The following is a 21002-nucleotide window of genomic DNA, read 5'->3' on the forward strand; positions in this document are numbered from 1 at the left end:
AGGAAAATCATAAGGACATCTACAGATATATTAAGAACAAGGGACAAAATTGATTCTCAAGAAGATAAGAATGGTAATCGTTGCACAAGGCAAAAGAGACAGGAGAGATTTTAACTGGATTTTTTTGCATTTGTATTTACTTGGGAGATGGACACAGAGTCTATAGATGTGAAGAAATGCAGCAGCAAGGTTGTGGACCCTTTTCAGAGGAGGAGGTGTTTGCTGTCTTGAGGCAAATATGGGTGGTTAAATTCCCAGGGCTTGACAAGGTGTTCCTCCAGACCCTATGGGAGGCTAGTGGAAGAAATTGCAGGGGTCCTAGCAGAGATATTTAAAACATTCTTAGCCATGGGTGAGGTGCTGGAGAATTGGCGGATAACCAATGCTATTCCATTGTTTAAGAAAGGCTCTAAGAATATGCCAGGAAATTATAGGCTAGTGAGCCTGATATCAGTAGTGGATAAGTTATTGGAACCTGGAATCATTTTCATGAACCTTCTTTAAACCCTTTCCAGTTTCAGCATATCCTTTCTAAGATAAGGGGACCAAAACAGCTCTTATACCAAGTGAGGCTTCACCAGTACTATATAAAGTCTCAACATTACATCCTTGCTTTTATATTTTAGTCCTCTTGAAATGAATGTGTTTACATCACATTTGCCTTCTTTCCACAGACTCAACCTGCAAATTAACTTTGTGGGAATCCTACATAAGGACTCCCAAGCCCCTTTTGCAGCTCAGATTTTTGTATTTTCTCTCCATTTTGAAAATAGTCCTTTCACTTCTTTTACCAAAGTGCATGACCATACTGCATTCCATCTCCCACTTCTTTGCCCATTCTCCTAATTTGTCTAAGTACTTATGGAGCCTCTACCTCCTCAAAATTACCTGCCCCACCACCTATCTTCATATTGTCTCCAAGCTTTGCAACGAAGCCATCAATTCTATCATCCAGTTCATAGACATTTAATGTAAAAAGAATCAGTCCCAACACACACCCCTGTGGAACACCACTAGTCACTGGCAGCCAACCAGGAAAGGCTCCCTTTATTCCCACTCTTTGCTTTCTGTCAGTCAGCCACTGCTTTATCCATGCTAGAATTTTCCCTGTAATATTGTGAGCTTGTAGCTTGTCAAGCAGCCTCATGTGTGGTACCTAGTCAAAGGCCTTCTGAAAATCCAAATGCACAACATCAACCTATTAACCAAACCTTTGTATATCCTGCTTATTATTTCTTCAGAGAATTCCAACAGATTTGTCAGGCAAGATTTTACCTTGGGGAAGCCATGCTGACTACAGCCTATTTTACCATGTGCTTCCAAGTACCCAGAAAACACATCCTTAACTATCAACTCCAAAATCTTTCCAACCACTGGGGTCAGACTAACTGGCCTATAATTTCCTTTCTTCTGCTTCGCTCCCTTCTTGAAGAGGGGAGTGACATTTGCAATTTTCCAGTCTTCCTGAACCATTCCAGAATCTGGTGATTATTGAAAAGTCATTACTAATCCCTCCACAATCTCTTTAGCTAACTCTTTCAGAACCCTGGGGGTACATCAACTGGTCCAGGTGATTTATCTACCTTCAGACCTTTCAGTTTCCCAAGGACATTCTCTGTAGTTATGATAACTTCGTACACATAATGCCCCTGACTCCTGGAACTTACACAATATTGTTAGTGTCTTCTGCAGTTAAGACTTATGCAAAATAATTATTCAGTTCATTTTCCATTTCCTTATCCCCATTACTAACTCTCCAGCATTATTTTCCAGAGGTCCGATATCCACTCTCACCTCTCTTTTACAAGAAAGAAACTTTTGGTACCTTCTTTAATATTATTGGCTAGCTTACTTTTGTATTTCATCTTTACGTTCATGTCTGTTTTATTTGCCTTCTGTTTGTTTTTAAAAGCTTCCCAATTCTTTAACTTCCCACTAATCTTTGCTCTAATATATGCCCTCTCTTTGGCTTTTACGTTGGTTTTAGTTAAGCATGGTTGTGTCATATTTTCTTTGGAATACTTCTTCCTCTTTTGGATGTATTTATCCTATACCTTCCAAATTACTTCCAGAAATTACGGCCATTGCTGTTCTGCTGTCATCCCTGCCAGTGTTCTTTTCCAATCAATTCTGGCACCTCCTCTCTCATGCCTCTGTAATTCCCTTTACTCCACTGTAATACTGATACATCTGACTTTAGCTTCCCCTTCTCGAAATTCAATGTGAATTTGATCATATTATGATCACTTACCCTACTGGGTTCTTTTACCTTCATCTCTCTGATCAATTCCAATTCATTGTACAACATGCTGTCCAAAATAGCTGATCCCCTATTGGGCTCAACCAAGAACTGCTCTAAAAAAGCCATCTCATAGGCTAGGAATTCCTCCACTTGGAATCCAGCAGTAACCTGATTTTCCCAATCTATCTGCATCTTGAACTCCCCCATGACTATTGTAACATTGCCTTTTGGCATGCATTTCCTATCTCCTGTTCTATTTTTACCCTTGCGATTCATTAGCTCTATCTGCAATGATTCATTATCTTCTGATCCTATGTCACCTCTAATGATTTGATTTCATTCTTTACCAATAGAACAACACCCTCCCTTCTCCCCGCTCTCCTGCTTGTCCTTTTGATACAATGTGTATCCTTGGACTTTAGGTTCCCAGCTATCATCTTCTTTCAGCCATGATTCAATGATGCCTACAACATCATACATGCCAATCTGTAACTGTGCTGCAAGTTCATCTAACTTGGTGACATATGTAGTTTGATAATGAATTTACTTTGAACTTTGAAGTTTATTAAGCACCTTTATTCTATCCAAAACAAGCAGGACTTCCAGATGGTGAACTATTTTAATTCCAGTCGCCATTCTCATTCCAACATCTCAGTTCATGACTTCCTCTATTGCCACAATGAGGTCCAGCATTTCAGTTCATCTCCTTTCTCCCTCGCCTGGTTTCACAACTTGCCTTCCAGCTTGTATTCCTTCATCATCCACCCCCATCTTCTTCTTTGACTTCTTCTCCCTTTCTTTTTCAGTCCTGATGAAGGGTCTTGGCTGAAAAAGTTCATTTGTTTTTATTCCTTACCATTGATGCTGCCTAACCTGCTGAGTTCGACCAGTATTTTGTTGGTGTTACTCTGGGTTTCCAGTATCTGTCAAATCTCTTGTGTTTATGTTCCAAATTTGGATTTTTATTGCACAAGTTATTATGTTTGGCCACCATAATGTTTATACTTTATTTACATGCAATTGGATTTTAAAGCACTCCTTGTAAAAGAAATAAAATCCTATATTAATGTATAATTATTCCATAAATAAAATTATTAGGATTAAAATTATGTAATGTCACTAATGTTATCAATAACAGATATACACACAGAAAACAAATGCATATACAGCTCTTTTGAATATGTTTGTAGCTATGCCCAATGTGTAAATTTATTTGATTTCAATGCCAAAATGCTTCAGAATATTTTCTATATTACTTTCTGTTGAATGTGGTGTAAAGATTGCCATGATTATTTTCATCACCAATGCTGGAGGAACCAACCTGTAACTTGACCATGGGAAAAAAAATTGATTTTCAAGATCAATATCAACAACTTCTAGAAATTGTGTGCCTTGTAGACTCTCATTGAGCAGGGAACTGAATTTGCTTGAGAAAATTGGTTTCTGAAAGATGGAGACATTTTCCACAATAGCATTGCCATTGTGGCCTCAATTGGTAGTAATTTTTGAACAAATAATCTTGATCTCTTGCCTTATACCAGTAGATTCCCGAGAGACATGATTGAAGTTCCTTTCAGTTCATCATTATGTGATGGCGCACAAGGTGGCGACAGGGAATTTAAATATTTAACAGGAAAATGTGTAGCGTCATCAATGTCTGTTATACTGTCAATAGATTTACATTGTACTCCTTACTTGGGAAGCTTTGGAAGTACATCATTATTTATGACCTCTGCTATATCATTTTGTGCTTAATATTGTCCTTTCATGCAAACATTGATAATTCAAATAGAGTTATATTTGAGGATAATGACTTGCGTTAGATCATTCCTTTTGAGTTTTTGTATTTATTTTCTCCATTTCCTCATTTGAGTAAGTTCAAAATACCAGCACACATGTGTGACACGATAGTGTAGTGGTCAGCACAATGCTTTACAGTACCAGCGACACGGGTTCAATTCCTGCTGCTGCCTGTAAGAAGTTTACACATTCTTCCATGTTCTTGTGGGTTTCCTCCAAGTGCTTCAGTTTCCTCTCACAGTCCAAAGACCTACCAGTTGGTAGGTTAATTGGTCATTGTAAATTGTCCCCTGATTAGGGTAGGATTAAATTGGAGGATTACTGAGCAGCGCGTATCAAAAAGCCAGAAGGGCCTTATCCGCATTGCATGCCTATAAATAAATAAATAAATAAATAAATATCCTTTGTCAAATGTGGTTTTTCAATGGGGAAAATTAAAATTAAGCCCCCCTTTGAGCTACAGAAGGACTCCCAGAAGTTTAAAAAAAACCAAGAATGTTGTGTGCATACTTCTGCTAAACTTAAGCTACATGCAAAAATGCTGATGTCTAATTTGTTTCATTACTGACCTGTGTATAGGAGACATGGTTATCCTATTAGTTATCTTAAGAGAATGCCAAATTAATTATTTTAACAGTCTTTGAAGTACCACAGGTTAGGTTGGCAAGTTTAACTTTGCTCTATTTTTTGGCTGCTCCACAGGGTTTCTCATTTCTCAAGCAATTCACCCAACGTTTATTTTGAGCAAGTGTGGGAGCCACCAGGTGACTGTGTTGTTAGAGGGATGTTTAAAATATCAGTTTATTTTTAAACAAATGAATGAAGACAAATGAAGACTAAGGATTCGCATAACATGGGAGACTTGGAATAAAACCAAAAAAGCATTGCTGCCATAGACCCCAAACATCAGTATGCAATACATCATGAAAAAGTGTTTCTAAAATATGTTAGTCAGCATGCTACTTTCACTTAAGACTTTTCTTTTTTTAAAAAAAAAACTTATTCCTGTTTGCAGTGCTTGTAATTTGGCAAATGTATTTCATATGATCCATCAGCAACATACCATAAAAAGCACATCATTACCATAAAGCATTTGAGACATCTTAAAATTGTGTGAGGCAACAAATAAATGTAAGTGTGTTCATATCTGGAAGACTATATTAGGAATGTCCAGAATTATACCATGAATGTTTTGTGCCATTGGACTGGAGACTGTAGTAGAGAGAGTGATGGAGATGAGCTGATCAAATATCCTGAGAGATAACAAATAGAATTTCATCTGAATTCTACCACTTTGTTCCCTCTTCCTTCCTTTCTCCTATGGTCCACTCTCCTCTCCTTTCAGATTCTTTTTTCTCCAGCCCTTGACCATTCCCACCCACCTGGTTTAACCTATCACCTTCCAGCTAGCCTCTTTCCCCTCCACCCCCCGCCCCATCTTTTTATTCTGGCATCTTCCCCCTTCCCTCTCAGTCCTAAGGAAGGGTCGCAGCCCGAAATGTCAACAGTTTATTCTTTGCCATAGATGCTGCTGGACCTGCTCAGTTCTTCCAGCATTTTGTGTGTGTTGATTTGTTTGAATTCTTCCTGTTCTGCAGAAAAGGGATATATCCTGAATGGGTGATAACCTGTTTGAAATTTGCTCTTAAAATTTATTTGTCAGTTTGCATATGATCTGAGCACAACCTTACCCATGACGGAGAGACATTTTCAACTTCTTCAGACTAAACACCACTTTGCCAGTATTGCAATTTGGATGAGAATGTTAAAATCGACAACAAAGGATAACTGAAAACCTGGAAGTTTTGACCCCAAAGCACATTCTTTGATCCAGATCTGTTCTGATAATTGCAATCCCTCTTTCGTACAGTGCAGGAAGTACTGTAGATCAATCAAAAAAGATCCTTACACAGTAACTAAACTCTCAACTGAGGCATAGCTGACATGAGCTGCTGCTCTGACTTTTAATAAAAAAAGAAATTTCGCCAAAAATGGTAAAGCTGTCTTTTCTGTTTTCACCTGTTGACATACTATTTCAGCATTTTTGTTTCTTATTATAGTTTTAAAATTTGCCTTGATAAATAAATCACAAGAATCTGCATATCAATTAAAATTGTTATGGGCTCTTCTGTTGTGATGTCACAGCAAACACTGTGGAACTGCATGTCTTCTTGTCAGTTAGGATCAAGCAGCAAGACTTTCTTCTACGTATTTCCTTATGGCAATACAGGAGGAAGCTACTTAGCCCTTAATGGCCATATCAGCTCACATGAGAATAATCTCACCAAGCCACATTTCCCATCTCCTTATGTTCTTGCAAAATGATCTTTCTCAATATGCTCGTAATTTCCCCATTCTTTCTCTTGCCGTCACCCTACACTTGGTGGTAATTTGGAGTCACCACTTCACCTACCAAAATGTTTTTAGGAATATTTTTGTTAATGGCATTGAGATTTTACAAAATCCATTAGAAAAGGCCTTTCCTCCACTTTTGGAGATGCATACTTCTGCCAACAGTTGAAGAGAGTTGGTGAAGCCTCCTCTTGCTCGGTATTTGTATTTTGAATACTTTAATGCAACCTGACATGACAGTCAAGTGAACTAGTAGAATTTCCTGACCTATCCAGTTGTATACATTAAATAAGCGAACAGTAACCAATGTCTTTGAAGCTATTTGCTTCAGATGCTAAGGAGCCATATAGATATGCCCAATTCTACAGAGGGATTCATAGGATTTGGAGATCAGCATTTTGTTTTCCTGCACTTTATATACTGACTTGTAATATTGTTCAGTTACTCCAGTATCTTAAAAATTTTCCTCAAATATTGCCTGCCATTGTTTGATGAATTAGATTATGGACAATAACTGTTAGATATCAGAATGTTTATCTTAGAAAGTATCATCTAGTTTATGAGAGTTATGATAACTTAGCTCTACAAAATTCAGAATACCTTTACTAAAAGCAATAAACTGGGAAATAGTTGTAACTGAGCTAAAATGGAATGAAGGAAAATAATTGAATATAAAAATGGTTAAAAGAAACTACCTGAAGACAATTTCCATATTTTACATTGTGCCGTAGTAGAGGCAAACAGTAAATAATTCACATAGTGGCTTAGAAGGTCACCAGATCCAAATGGGCCAAGAGACGCTAAAAGGAAAGAAAGTGTTCATAATGAAAGATTGTTACGTGGCAGTCGTGGAAGTAAAAATAACTTGTAAAAGGTAAGAGCAAAGTTGATCAGTAGAACACACAAATTAAATCTTAAGATTATTCTCTCAGCAATAAAACCAGAATTTGAGTTTGTTCACTGATTCTGTTTAAGGACAAGTAAGTAAATGCACAAATAAATCAGGTTAATTAGCTGCAGATATAGATAGCCCTGTGACATTGTGCTACAAAATGGTGTGCAGATATTCATTGATTCACTGCATTCAGAAAAGATTAAAAATAGGAGGAAAGGTCTTGAGATGGCATTCCTGATTATGGAAGACTTCTCAGTGTTGAGAAGAAGTTATTTTGTGGGACAAAGGACAGAATCGACTTAGCATTGAGAAGCAAAAGAGATTTGACCATGCTCTTGGAGGTATTTTATTGGCCTTTACATTGTAAGAGAAAGGTAGAAGTGCAAATCTGAATGCAAGTTTTAGAGGTATGGAAGAAGTGTAGAGTGGTCATAAAAGGACGAACACACACAAAATCCTGGAGAACTCAGCACAGCAGGCAGCATCTGTGGAAAAGAGCACAGACAATGTTTCAGGCCAAGACCCTTCATCATAAAAGAAGGACTCTTTTTCAAAGTTGATATTTGTTTAATTATGGGAAAGGTAGGGAAGAATTTCCAAAACTGCTCTTAGCTTTATTGCCCAGTGAAGAAGAAGCAGTAATAGATCTGGTGCAGACACATGAGTTTGGCCAAGTGTCAATGGAAGAACATTAGAATAAAAGCCATCATTGAGACTTAATAGAACTTTTTAACTTAAAGTGAGTTTATTTCAGTGTGTTGAGAGAAGATTCAGCCACAGTAAAGTGCAATAAAAAAATTAACAGGAGAGCCTTTAATGCATCAATGGGACCTCTGTGAAGGAGGTGTCTTGGGTATCAAGCCGAAAACATTGACATGAAGAACAGTCAGAAGAATTGAAATCAGAATTCTTTGGATGCTGAGGGAAGTAGACTATATAATGAAACAATAAAAATTACAGTGTTTGATATCTTAGGGAACTTATCAAGTAAAAATCAGATCAAACACAGCTGAGAGTGGAAAAGACAAAGAAAGTTAGACTTTGCAAAGAGAAAACTTGAGAGTGGAATGGCAGTTCAAGGAAATCCAAAAATCTTTCACCAGTATGTAAATAATGATTGCATAACAGGAGGCAGCTTGCAGACAAAGGTAGTAATTGCATGTATAGTACAAGGCTAGAATGTTTGATGAGTATTTTATATTGGTGCTTAGTCAAACTGATAAAATATCCATAGAACCAGGGCTAGGGATGTAATAGATGGCATGAAAAATGATAAGCAGGATGTAGTGGAAAGGCTGGCCATACTTAGAGAGGATAAGACACCTACTCCCATGGCTTGTTTCTAAGATTCCTAAGGAAGGTAGGGATAGAGATAGCAAAGAGGCATTCCATATTCTTCTTTGAAAATGAATAGCCAGAGACAGCTTATGTTCAGGAAAGGGTGTAAAGACGTTCCTTATAATCGCTGGCAAAACCGATTAACATCAATGGTGAATAAGGTTATCAAAATTATACATAGGAGGAAATTTCTCACATACTTGGAGAAGCTTGAGATAAGGAATGACAGCCTATGCAGTCCTATAAAATTGTTTTTTGTTACCACATTAAATTGGAGATGATGGGGTTGTTCTTGAAGCTAAGATCATTGATTGTGGTGTACTTGATTATGACATGTTTAGATTAATTTGAAAAAATAATCCTATTCTCATACAAAGTAAATGAAGAATAGATATTAATTTTTAGGCAAGAGATACAGAAGGATGAGAGAAAAAAACTTATGCAGTGAGAGGTAGTAATCCTCTGGAATGGTAGAAGTAGAGACTATCGGTGATTTCAAAAGGAAATTAAATGGATACTTGAGGGAAATAAAAGACCATAGGAATAAATTAGTAGAGAAAGACTATTGGAATCCTAAGTGCTGGCATTGACTCAGTAGTGTGAAGTGTTTTGTGTGCTGTAATGGCATTTTTACTAATAGGATAAACAAATTTCATGGTGATATGTTTCTTTTGGTGTTCCCTAACTTTGCTCAATATTTTGAAATCAAAGGTGGTAGTTTTCACAATCTGAAAATCCTTTTTCAGTTATTACAATGAAGCAATTTGAACCATTACTGCCAAAAATACTAGTTTTCAGTTTATCAGTTTGCCAGTTTTCTTTTTCTTTGCTACCATTTTGACACAATTTTTGGGGTTAAGTACTGGGCGCTACGGTGGCATAGCAGTTGGCGTGATGCTATTGAAGTTCGGAGTGTCTGTTCAAAGTTCAATTCCAATGCCATCTGTAAGAACTTTGAATTGAATTCACTTTATGACTTACATCCTTAATATATATGAGGAGTAAATATCTTTACGTTACGTCTCCATCTAAATGTGTACATCCTCCCTGTGGAATGCATGGGTTTTCTCTGGGTTCTCTGGTTTCCTCCCACAGTCCAAAGACATATTGGTTAGTAGGTTAATTGGTCATTGAAAATTTTTACCATGATTGGGTTAGAATTAAATCAGGAGTTGCTGGGTGGCTCAGCATGCAGGGCCGGAAGGACCTATTGCATGTTGTATCTCTAAATAAAAATAAACAATAATAAGGATATTAATTGCTTGGGCCACTTTTGTTGATCCTGAAATAAAAACACTGGAATTTTTAATTCTTAAAAAAATACAATGAATTGTGACGTGTACATTACGGGGAAAATTCAGAGCTCCCCTTCTATAAGCTTTGCCATTTTTAAAATAAGGATAATCTATTAACAACCGGTACCTGATTAGCACACTATCCTTTGAGTATTATTTCAGGATGATGTTTGCTAGTTATGTCCAGCTACCCTCCTTGACATTTGCCCTAGATTATATTTTTATCTATTGACTTTCCTCTTAAAGACATAGGAGCAGAATTTGGCAATTCAGCCCATTGAGTCTGCTCGGCCGGTCCATCATGGCTGATTTATTATCCCTCTCAACCCTATTCTCCTGCCTTCTCACTGTATCCTTTGACACCCTGTCAAACCAAGAGCCTATCGAACTCCACGTTAAATACACTCAATGACTTGGTCTCTGTGGCAATGACTTCCAGAAATTCATCACCCTTTGGTTAAAGAAATTCTTCCTCATCTATTTTCTAATTAGACATCTCTCTAGTCTGAGGCTAAACCCTCCGGCCCTAGACTCACCCACTATAGGGAACATCCTCTCCATATCCACTCTATCTAGGCCTTTCAATATTCGATAGACTTCACTGAGATCCCCCTATTTTCAGTCTTCCCAAATTTGAAATTTGCCACCTTAATGCCTTTCTCAGAGAAAAAACAGAAAATGCTCCATCTTTGCAAATAAATGCCCATCTCCAACCTCTCTTTTCTTTCCAAAATTCCCAAAAGTATTGTCAGGCCTTGCTGCCCGTCTCTTTTGGATCTCCAATCAGGTATTCACTGCTAGAACAGTGCCTAAGCAATGATGGTCTTTGTGAATATGATTTTATTAAATGTCCTATCCTCTATTGTTCCCTCTCCTCTATTGTTCATCCAAGAATGCCTGGATTTCCTTGATTCTGTTTTATTTTTATCCAGTCATAGCAATAAGCAATCCTGCAATGGTTCTCTTCCAAATTCCATGCCTTTACTTCCTGGAATCCCTCAGTATCTCAACTGTATACTGCACCTCAGTAACATAATCTGTTAAAAAAATTTGGGAGATTCCACACATGCACTGATCCATCTTCCATGCTCAGTAAACTTAGATTCATTCAGGCCTCCGTGCATAGTTCTGACTTATACATGGACTTGCTCATCTTTCACTTCTTCAGCCTTTTGTTTTGGCTTACAGTTTAGTGCAGTCACAAATATATTATTCTTAATCTTGCTTTTAATATCTCAGATGAACTTGCTTCCCCCTTTGTCATCTCTTCAGTTCTGACAAATCTACAACATTTATGTTTTCTTCCATTTTTTATCGTTTTGCATTAGATTACCTTTAATCTTTCCACTGGCGACTATGCTTCATAAGTATGGAAATTTATTCTCTAAACCTTCCTACATTTTTGCCTCTCTCATGTCTTTTAAAACAATCCATAAAACCTCCTCATTTGATGCTTTTTGATCATTTGTTGTAATGTAAGTCCAGTTAGTTACAAAGTCCATATTTATTGTACTGAAGAATATGCACTTCTATTCAAAACTTTCATTTTGTAAGGAAAACTAAGATATTCATTTAAATATTCATTGAAATTCAATATGATGAACATCAGTGACATTAAAACTTCGATATTCATTAAAAACTGATTATGTTGTCTGTAAATATGCAGCATATTTTAATTCTTTCATCTTAGATTAAATGATTCCTGTATTTCTTCAGAGAGTGTAATCCTTCATCAACCATTTGGTTTTGCCTCATTTACAAAGAAGGTGGCTTTCTTCTTTGTGAATAATTTTCCTGACTACCACACCTTTTTTTTCATCCCTATTAATTAGTCTAGCTGTTACATGAATCATATATCTTAATATCCATATCAGGCTTAAGATAGTTGACATAAAGAATCAATAACTGGTTTACATATCAAAAGATGTTCAGAATGTGCATAGAAAATCAACACTATATTATACATGTTCTTATTGCTGCACTTTGTGAAGGAATTGAATGAACACAAGTACATAAGTCTTTGATTGAGTACCCACAAGTCTTTAGTAAGCTTATTGTTTATTTCTTTCTTTCAGAGCTTTTATTTTGTAAAAGCAATTTGGTATTTTTCAGCACTACACCTTGCAAATCCACTGTAGGAAATATTTTCTCTTGAATCTCTATAAATAGAAGAAGTTTTTAATAATTTGCGAACGTTAAAGTTCCTTTTAAGTCAGATTCTCTCTGTCTCTTCCACTGCTTCCCTCAATGCTCCCTCTGAGGTTTGCGTGTGTGCGTGCGCACGCACCTTTTGCTGCTAGCGCACAAAGGAATTTAAACTGCGCACAAAAGGTCATTACCTTCTACCTTGTTGGCATGTTAAGCATGCTTCACGATCGTACATGATCCCATTTCCTTTCCTGGTTTCTGATGCCACTGGTGTTGACAATGTGGAGTTTGCGATGATTTGTCTGCTGATTTTAGAACTGCCTTATTTATACTGTTTTTATTGAAGAAATTATTCTGTGTGCACATATTGTTGTCACAAAATTTGCATAGCACAAGATTTTTGTGCGCACTGCTCATTACAAATTAGAGGGAACATTGCTCCCTCCCAACCCATCTCACACATGAGCATTCTTTCCCTCTTGGTCTCATATGCTATTAGATTCTATTATTTCCTCTCGATCTCTGCCTTCAGTTTCTTCCATCAACCATTCGCTATCTCTTTCATCAGCTTGGAACATGATTAGGCTTTAGGTTGGAAGGCAGATTCACATGTCCAAAGGCTGGTGTGTCCTTGACTGTGATAAATAAATTCAAATGAAAAGTTTGCAACTAACCTGAAAGATTGACAACAGAGGAAGCATCATGCCAAGTATTAGTCTCCTGCAAACAGTATCCAGCTGCTATAAATAACAAATGTTCAAGAAGGCAAAGGTGCAATTTACAAAGTATACATCAGTATGGATACTCATTAAATTTATTTTACTCTTTCTCCCATTATCCCTTGATATAAGGGACAATCTATGATTTTTAACATTCCCAGGGTAGAAGGTACTTAATGTGACAAGTGAGAGCAAATATTGGTGCTGGTCCTTCTGTTTTCTTTGCACTTTAATGTGTTCTTGATGAAATGCCACAGGTTCCTCAGCCACTTTGAGAGGTTATGGGCCAGAGGTTACAATGAAAATAGTGAGGATGTTACTTTCTTCAAATCAGACTTTGAGTTATCCTTGAATTCGGGCTTTGGGTTCCTGGATCATTGGGGCCTCTCCTGGGGGGGGGGGGGGGGTACAACCGTACAAAAAGGACGGGTTACACCTGAACCCAAAGGGGTCCAATATCCTAGAAGGCAGGTTTAATAGAGCTGTTTGGGAAAGCGTAAACTAATTTAGCAGAGAGATGGGAACCGGAGAGATAGGACTGAGGAAGGGGAAACAGAAATAAATCAAAGATAGCGTGCAACAGAGATAATAGAAAGGACAGGTAGGAGATGAGACATAATCACAGCCAGTGGGATGAGTTACAGGGCAGTAGAGGCATGGTGCAGTTAAAACAGAAAGCAACAAATGCTGGATTGAAAGTGTTATATTTGATTGCATGCAGCATAAGAAATAAAATGGACGATCTTGAAATTCAACTACAGATTGGCAAATATGACGTTGTGGCCATCCCTGAAACTTGGCTAAAGGGTGGCTGCCATTGGGAGTTGAATGTCCAAGGATATACGGTGTATTGGAAAGATAGGTTAGTAGGCAGAGGGGGTAGTGTGGCCCTGTGTATAAGAAATAATATTAAATAATTAGAAAGGGATGACATAGGATCGGAAGGTGTAGAGCAGGGGTGGGCAAACTTTTTGACTTGAGGGCCACAAAGGGTTCTAAAATTTGACAGGGGGGCCGGACCAGGAGAAGATGGACGGAGTGTTTTGGTAATACACCTCATAAGAGAAAATAAAATATCATGGGATATGTAGAAAACATGTGCTTTAATTTCAATTGAAAATGAACAAATGCATTACAACAAAATATCTGTCTTTGAAGTCCCATGGTATTTAGCTATTTATTGAAATGACTTTGAAAACACTGAAAATTAAATGAATAAAATACAGCTTTTTTAAATAGTAACAGTTATTATTTTAAAGCACTGAAAATTCTGTTATCCTTCAAGATATTATCATCATCACTCTCCTCCTGACTGTCTTTATTTCAAAAACGGTGGGAGATGCAGGTCTACTCGTCCTGCTCCTTCTTATTCAATTGTCCCCTGTGCCAAAACTCAACAACGACCCGCACAATGACAGAACAATGAGAGCGCGCCAGTATGCGGAGCGCGTTTTTTATTTTGAGAACGTACGTGCACCTGCACACTACTCATGTCCATCACTTAACAGAAATGACATGTAACATGTAAGGCTTATTGAAAAAAATATTTTCAAATGCATTTTTTACATACCACAACGAAGAAACTTATTTTTAATTTCAGTGGGAACAGTGTTGTTGGTCTCCCTTTTTAGCCAGCGCATCAAAGTCTGGATTTAGTTTTGTTGTGGCGATTCTCAGGATGGATCTGAGGTGTTGGTCAGTTAACTTGGATCTGTGGCTGGCTTTGTTGATGTTCATGATGCTGAACGCCTGTTCACACAAATAGGTCGAGCCGAACAATGCCAGCATTTTCTGTGCCGTCCTCCGGAGGTTTGGAAACACCTCTTTACCAAGTGAAGCATAAAAATCATTCAGTTTAAGAGAGTTGAACTTCTCTTTTAAGACGGGGTCAGACTGAAGGTCGATCAGTTCCCGCTGTAGCTCCTCTGGTGCTGTTTCAGGATCTTGTGACAGGGGACAGGCCACCAAATGAAGTGACTTGTCAATTTTTTCAAAATCAGAAAAGCGACGGCAGAATTCTCTGTGCAGCGCATCCAGTGACTCGCTGTATTTTTTCACATTTGCACCGGCCTCTTCCAGCGTGGCTAGTGTGGGAAAATGAGTGAATAACTTATTCGAAATTTGCCTGGAGAAAAAAGCCAGCTTGGATTTAAAGGCTTTCACGTTTGTGTACATGTCATGCACAAACTGATCCTTCCCCTGTAGCTTCACGTTCAGTTTATTCATGTGTGAAAATATATCCACAGCAAATGCAAAGTCACAAAGCCAGCTCTTGTTGCTCAGCTCAGGAAATTTGCCGGCCTTACTCAGTAACTCCAAAAATGCACCGATCTCCTCTTTGAGCTCCCATACTCGTTGAAACACTTTGCCCAAACTTAACCAGCGGACACGGGAGTGATAAAGTAGGTCCTGGTGATCCGCATCAGTTTCCTCCAGGAACGTGATGAAGTCCCCTTGCACGTATAAAGTTGACAAGTTTTACGACAGGATTCACAACATGATTCAGCTGTAATACCGATTTACATAGAGATTCCTGGTGGATGATGCAGTGAAGGAAAATAACATCCTGATCAGGATTTTCATCTTTCACTTTATTCTGTATTCTCCTCAGCAGGCCGACATTTTTCCCCGTCAAATTAGGAGATCCATCTGTGGTGACGTTGATAAGTTTACTCCAAGGGAGCTTCATATTTTCGATGACAGCAGACACCCGGTCATACAAGTCCTCTCCCCGTGTTTTTCCTTTCAGAGACTCCATTGTCAAAAACTCCTCCGTTATTTCAAAAGTATTGTTAATTCCTCGGATAAAAATGAGGAGCTGAGCAGTGTCTTTTACATCATCGCTTTCATCCAGTGCTAATGAATATAACGTGAACGACTCTGCCTTTTTATTTAAGTCGCTGGTTATATCTTCATCTATCAGTTCCACACGGTGAGTCACTGTCCTGCGTGATAAACTGATTTTTTCAAATTTGTCTTTGCTCTCTGGACACAATACACCTGCTGTCTCCACCATACATTCTTTTAAAAACTCGCCTTCAGACAGAGGCTTGCTGGCCTTTGCTAATTTGAATGACAGCATAAAACTCGCCTTGGTACTTGAGTCATGAATGGCAGTTTGACAGTGAAAAAAATTTTGTTGAGCCTGTAAATTAGCTGCCAACCTCTGAGCATTAGCTTCCCGTTCTTTCGTTGACTGGTCGCTAGCATAGTTGGCATGTTTTGTGGCAAAGTGACGGCTGATATTATATTCTTTAAAAACCGCCACAGTCTCTTGGCATATCAGGCATACAGCAGTTGATCTGTGTTCGGTAAAAAGATATTTAGTTGTCCACTCCTTATTAAACACCCGACATTCTCTATCCACTTTTCTTTGCTTAGCTCCACTCATCTTAACAGAAGGGGTGAGAGGTTGTAGCGGTGTGCTACACGCAGCGCTAAAATTATGACACGGAGTCGGTAACTGCAGTTGAAGGAAAAAACTTTATTTGAAATCCCCAGCCTCACTTTTAAGCATCCCTCAACCTGCCCCCCGTGGCGCAGAGGCTCCAAAGCTCTGTGCTCGCAAATCCCCGCAGGCTATTTCCCTTAGCCGGAACGCTGGCTAATTGTGAGCCGGTTCGGATGTGCCAGGAAATGGGTCGCCACAAGGTTACAAAGTAAAGCGCAAATGTGGAGTAATACGCTGCACCTCAACAAAGGTCAATGTATATAGAGTGCGTCATCTATTGGGAAAACGCCAGAATTGCGGGGAAAAAACGTTAACAAGATTTATTAATATAGTTTCATCAAGTTCTGCGGGCCGGATTAAAAAGCTTAACGGGCCGCATATGGCCCGCGGGCCACAGTTTGCCCATGCCTGGTGTAGAGTCTCTAAGGGTTGAGTTAAGAAATGGCAAGGGCAAAAGAACCCTAATAGCACTTGTATACAGGCCTCCAAACAGCAGCTGGATGTGGATTATAAATTACAGCAGGAGATAAAAAAGGCATGTCAGAAAGCCAATGTCCATTATTAAGGACCTCCAGCACCGAGGGCATGCCCTTTTCTCACAGTTACCATCAGGTAGGAGGTACAGAAGCCTGAAAGCACACACTCAGCGATTCAGGAACAGCTTCTTCCCCTCTTCCCCTCTGCCATCCGATTCTTAAATGGACATTGAATCCTTGGACACTACCTCATTTTTTTAATATACAGTATTTCTTTTTTTTGTATATTTTTTAATCTATTCAATATATGTACAGTATACTATAATTGATTTATTTATTACTGTTATTACATTTATTTATTCTCTTCTATATTATATATTGCATTGAACTGCTGCTGCTAAGTTAACAAATTTCACATCACATGCCGGTGATAATAAACTTGATTCTGATTCTGAGCTGTGCTTAGCGGCAATCATAATTGTACAGCTAGTAAAGCAGGGGACTAAACACTCAACTTCGTGGTGTACCTGTGCTGAAGGAGATTATGGAGGAGATGTTGTTGCCAATCTGAACTGATTGGTGCCTGCAATTGAGGATCCAATTCCACAAGGAGGCATTGAGGCCAAGGTCTTGAAGCTTATTGATTAGTTTTGAGGAGATAGTATTGAATGCCAAGCTGTAGTTGATAAAGGGCATCCTGACGTATGTATCTTTCCTGTCCAGATGTTCCGGGGTTGAGTGAAGAGCCAATAGGATGGTACCTGCCATGGACCTGTTGTGCCGGTAGACAAATTAGAGCATATTCAAATTGCATCTCAGGCAGGAGTTGATAAGTTTCACCGCCACCACTCAAATCACTTCATCACAATGGATGTAAGTGCTACTGGATGTTAGATATTGAGGCAGGTTACCGCATTTTTCTTGGGCACTGGTGTAATTGAAGACTGCCAAAGTGAGAGGTTAAAGATTTCAGTGAACACTTCAGCTAGATCATAACACAGGTCCTTAGTTCTTGGCCAGGTACCCTATCTGGGCTGGATGCTTTCTGTGAATTCAGCCTCACAAAGGATGCTCACACGTCAGCATCAGAGACTGAAATCACAGGATCATCACGGGGGTATGGAAGTTCATGATGTTTCCTTCATGTGTTGACAATCAAAGCAAGCATTGAGCTCATCTGGAACTGAAGCCCTGTAGTCGCCTATGTCACTTGATTTTACTCTATAGGGGATGATAGTATTCAAGCCCTGCCACAGCTGTTGAACATCCTTCATTGATTCAAGTTCAGTCTGGAAATGCCACTTCGTCCATGAGATGACTTCCTGGAGATTGTACCTGGACCTCATGTAACGTTCTTGGTCACCAGACTTGAATGCCAATGATCTGGCCCTCAGCAGATTATGGATCTCATGGTTCATCTGGGTCTTCTGTTTGGGGAATACTCTGAATGATTTGTGGGGACACACTTGTATACAACTGATTTTATAAAGTGCTTGACAACCCTGGTGTATTCATTCAGATCCTCAGATGAGTCTTGAACACCGCCCAGTCTACCAACTCAAAGCAATCCCGTAGACATATGTATGTTAAATCATTCTTTCATAAGATCCGAAGACCTTGTCCATCTCTATCATTCATTCCATTTTCCTTTCAAGCTTTTACAATCCAAATTTATCGCCTGCTTCCTAATTTGCCAAACTTGTTCCTGTTTAAATTAATACAAACAGCTAATTTTGTTGAAATGAAGATAATAGATATGACTTAATTTGGACAATAACTTATGAAATTGGTTGTTAATTAAAGGATATCCTAATAACTAACTCGCAAACCTACCTACCCCCTCACCTGGTTTCATCTAACACTCTCCAGCTTGTACCCCTTCCTGTCCCCCCCACCTCCTTATTCTGGGTTCTTTCCCCTTCCTTTGCAGTCCCACTGAAGGGTCTCAGCCCAAAACATTGGCACTTAATTGCTCTCTATAGATGCTGCTTGACCTACTGAGTTCCTCCATCATTTTGTGTGTGTTTTATCCAAGTATCTGATGCTGGCAAAATATACACCTTGTGAAAGAACTTCTTTTTAAGTATATCAGTTTTTGGGATAGAAATGAACTTCACATTTTTAATCATTTTCTGCAACTTTGCTGAATGTTTTGTTTTAGAATCTTGTACAGTATTGGGATTTGATGTTAAATGAAAGAATAATATAGCCATATGGGAAGACAGTACTCTATTAGTGAATACCTGTTGGGCAAAGATTTAGAAAGGAAATTGGATTATTTTACTATACATGAATGCAGCGCCATATGCCTCTTCCCACTGCAATGGCTGTTAACACTTCATTAGGGCTTGTGAGCTGATGAAATTAATTAGATGTTTACAACATTCTAATGACTTGGAGGGACACATTCCATGCAGGATATGGGCATCTGTGGTATGTCTGTTAATGCTTTCACACTCACATGGTTCATTCTGTACATTAACTCTTTATTTTGGTTAGCAATTACCTTCCTGTTGGGAGGAAAGGTCTTGCAAACTGGAAATTGAAGTACAATAAGATATTTTCAGAATGAATGTGAAAATTAGCGGGTATTTCAGCATAAAACTTGGTAGCTACTCATTGGGAATTGAGGAAGTTTAGTTCTAGAATAAGATTTTCTGTCAGATGTTTACTTGTAAATAATTATTCATTGTAAGTAATGTCTCTTCCATTCAAGTAACATGCATTCTATCTCATTAAGTAATCAAATATATGTTTACTGTGAGTGAAATATGTATTTTCTCTTTCAAGGTTAGCATTTTTGCTAATTGAGGCAAAGATCAATGCGGCATGTCTGAAACTGCGTGTTTAAATGAGTTTTAATCAAGCTTGATCCATTGTTCTGTAACTACACAATTGCCATTTTTTCTGTGCATGCAAGCTTTCTTGGAAGCTGCCAAGAAACATTCTTGTTGCATCAGTTCAGCTCTACTCACCTTGTTGAACTCCCATGCAGACTTGCTTGCTGGCTGAGTGAAGATGAGAGTTACCACTTAAAAAAAAAGGAAGGCTGCTAACGCCCATGAGTGATGAAAGCCTGTCATAAACAAGAACGTGATTGAGGAAGCACAATGAGAGTGCACAACCTGCTTCTGTTAATCTGTTTTCTCCCTATATTTTACACCACAATGGCAATGATCTGTTTTGCTCTGTAGAATATTTCACATCTCCAAAATATTGAGGAATAAGCAAATGTGATGAAAGTGAGGAGAAAAAGGAAAACAATTCCAGAGTGAATGAGGAGTTTACAATATTGTCTAGAAAGCCATCGCAGCAATGATCTTTTAACTCGGACAATACATTAATTATCAACTTCTTCATAGTTACTTGGCAGACCCTACCTGAACTTATGTCAAGTTCAGGTTTGATGTTGTTATAGGCAAACACACACAAGCACACATTGCCATGAAATTTGTGTGCTTTACCTAACCCCGCTGTTCAACATCATTCATATCTCACTATTCCAAAATATGGTAAGTATTTTTTTTTACCATAAGTAAAACTGTTCATGACCACAAAGGTATGTTTTGTGTATTTGGAAACTGAAACTCGAACAATGTGTCAAATGCTTCTGTGCATGTATTCGTCCAATTACAAATCCTGACACTTGGTTTTGCTGTAGGTAACATTGCATAATCCCCTGTGGCTTCAGAAGTCTTGGAAGCAGCTGCTCTCATCTATCACATGATGGATGAAGTGCTCTTGACTGTACCCTAAGAACAAAGCCAATGAGTGTTCTCAGACATGACTACATCTGACTTGGCCATTGAGATTGGTGGGATTATTAATTAATAGGTGAAGTGCTGCCAGATCAGAATGGCTACATTAGGGAGTTTAGCAAGTGAGCCATGCAGTCCCCTATCATATTTCGGGGTACCATGATGCAGTAGTTAATAGAACTGTTCCATCACAGCACCACTAGCCCATGTCTGATCCTGTTCTCTGGTGCTGTCTGTGTGGAGTTTTCACATTCTCCCTGTGATAACTTGGGTTTCCTCTGGATTCCACCGTTTCCTCCCACATCCCAACATTGGTTAATTGGCCAGCTGTATATTGTCCCTTATGGCCAAAGACATCTGCTAGTTTATGACTCATTCTCGGACCTGCTTCTGAAGTTTTACATTAGCAGTGGCTTGTTGGGAGCACTATCTGCATTCATTTTGCCTAAATGTGGAGTGCCCTCTGAAGGACTTTTCACATATCCCCAGCTCTTTTTGCTCACTGTATGTTCGTCTCCAGGCGAAACC

The 21002-nt window shown here is 38.6% G+C and overlaps 1 protein-coding gene across 5 annotated transcripts in view; it reads left to right on the plus strand.

Annotated features, from left to right (window-relative positions):
* Nucleotides 1-21002, plus strand: part of ralgapa2 (Ral GTPase activating protein catalytic subunit alpha 2) — a 482467-nt gene that overhangs the window by 368730 nt on the left and 92735 nt on the right. For 2 of the 5 annotated variants that reach the window (XM_059986276.1, XM_059986277.1), the window contains exon 39: nucleotides 4745-4875. The exons of the other annotated variants lie outside the window; for them this stretch is intronic. In XM_059986276.1, coding sequence (XP_059842259.1) covers nucleotides 4745-4853 — 109 coding nt within the window. In that variant the 3' untranslated portion in view covers nucleotides 4854-4875. Of the gene's footprint in view, nucleotides 1-4744; nucleotides 4876-21002 lie in introns of those variants that run through there. 5 annotated transcript variants of the gene reach the window in all.

Source organism: Hypanus sabinus, chromosome 12, assembly GCF_030144855.1.
Source record: "Hypanus sabinus isolate sHypSab1 chromosome 12, sHypSab1.hap1, whole genome shotgun sequence".
Taxonomy (NCBI): domain Eukaryota; kingdom Metazoa; phylum Chordata; class Chondrichthyes; order Myliobatiformes; family Dasyatidae; genus Hypanus; species Hypanus sabinus.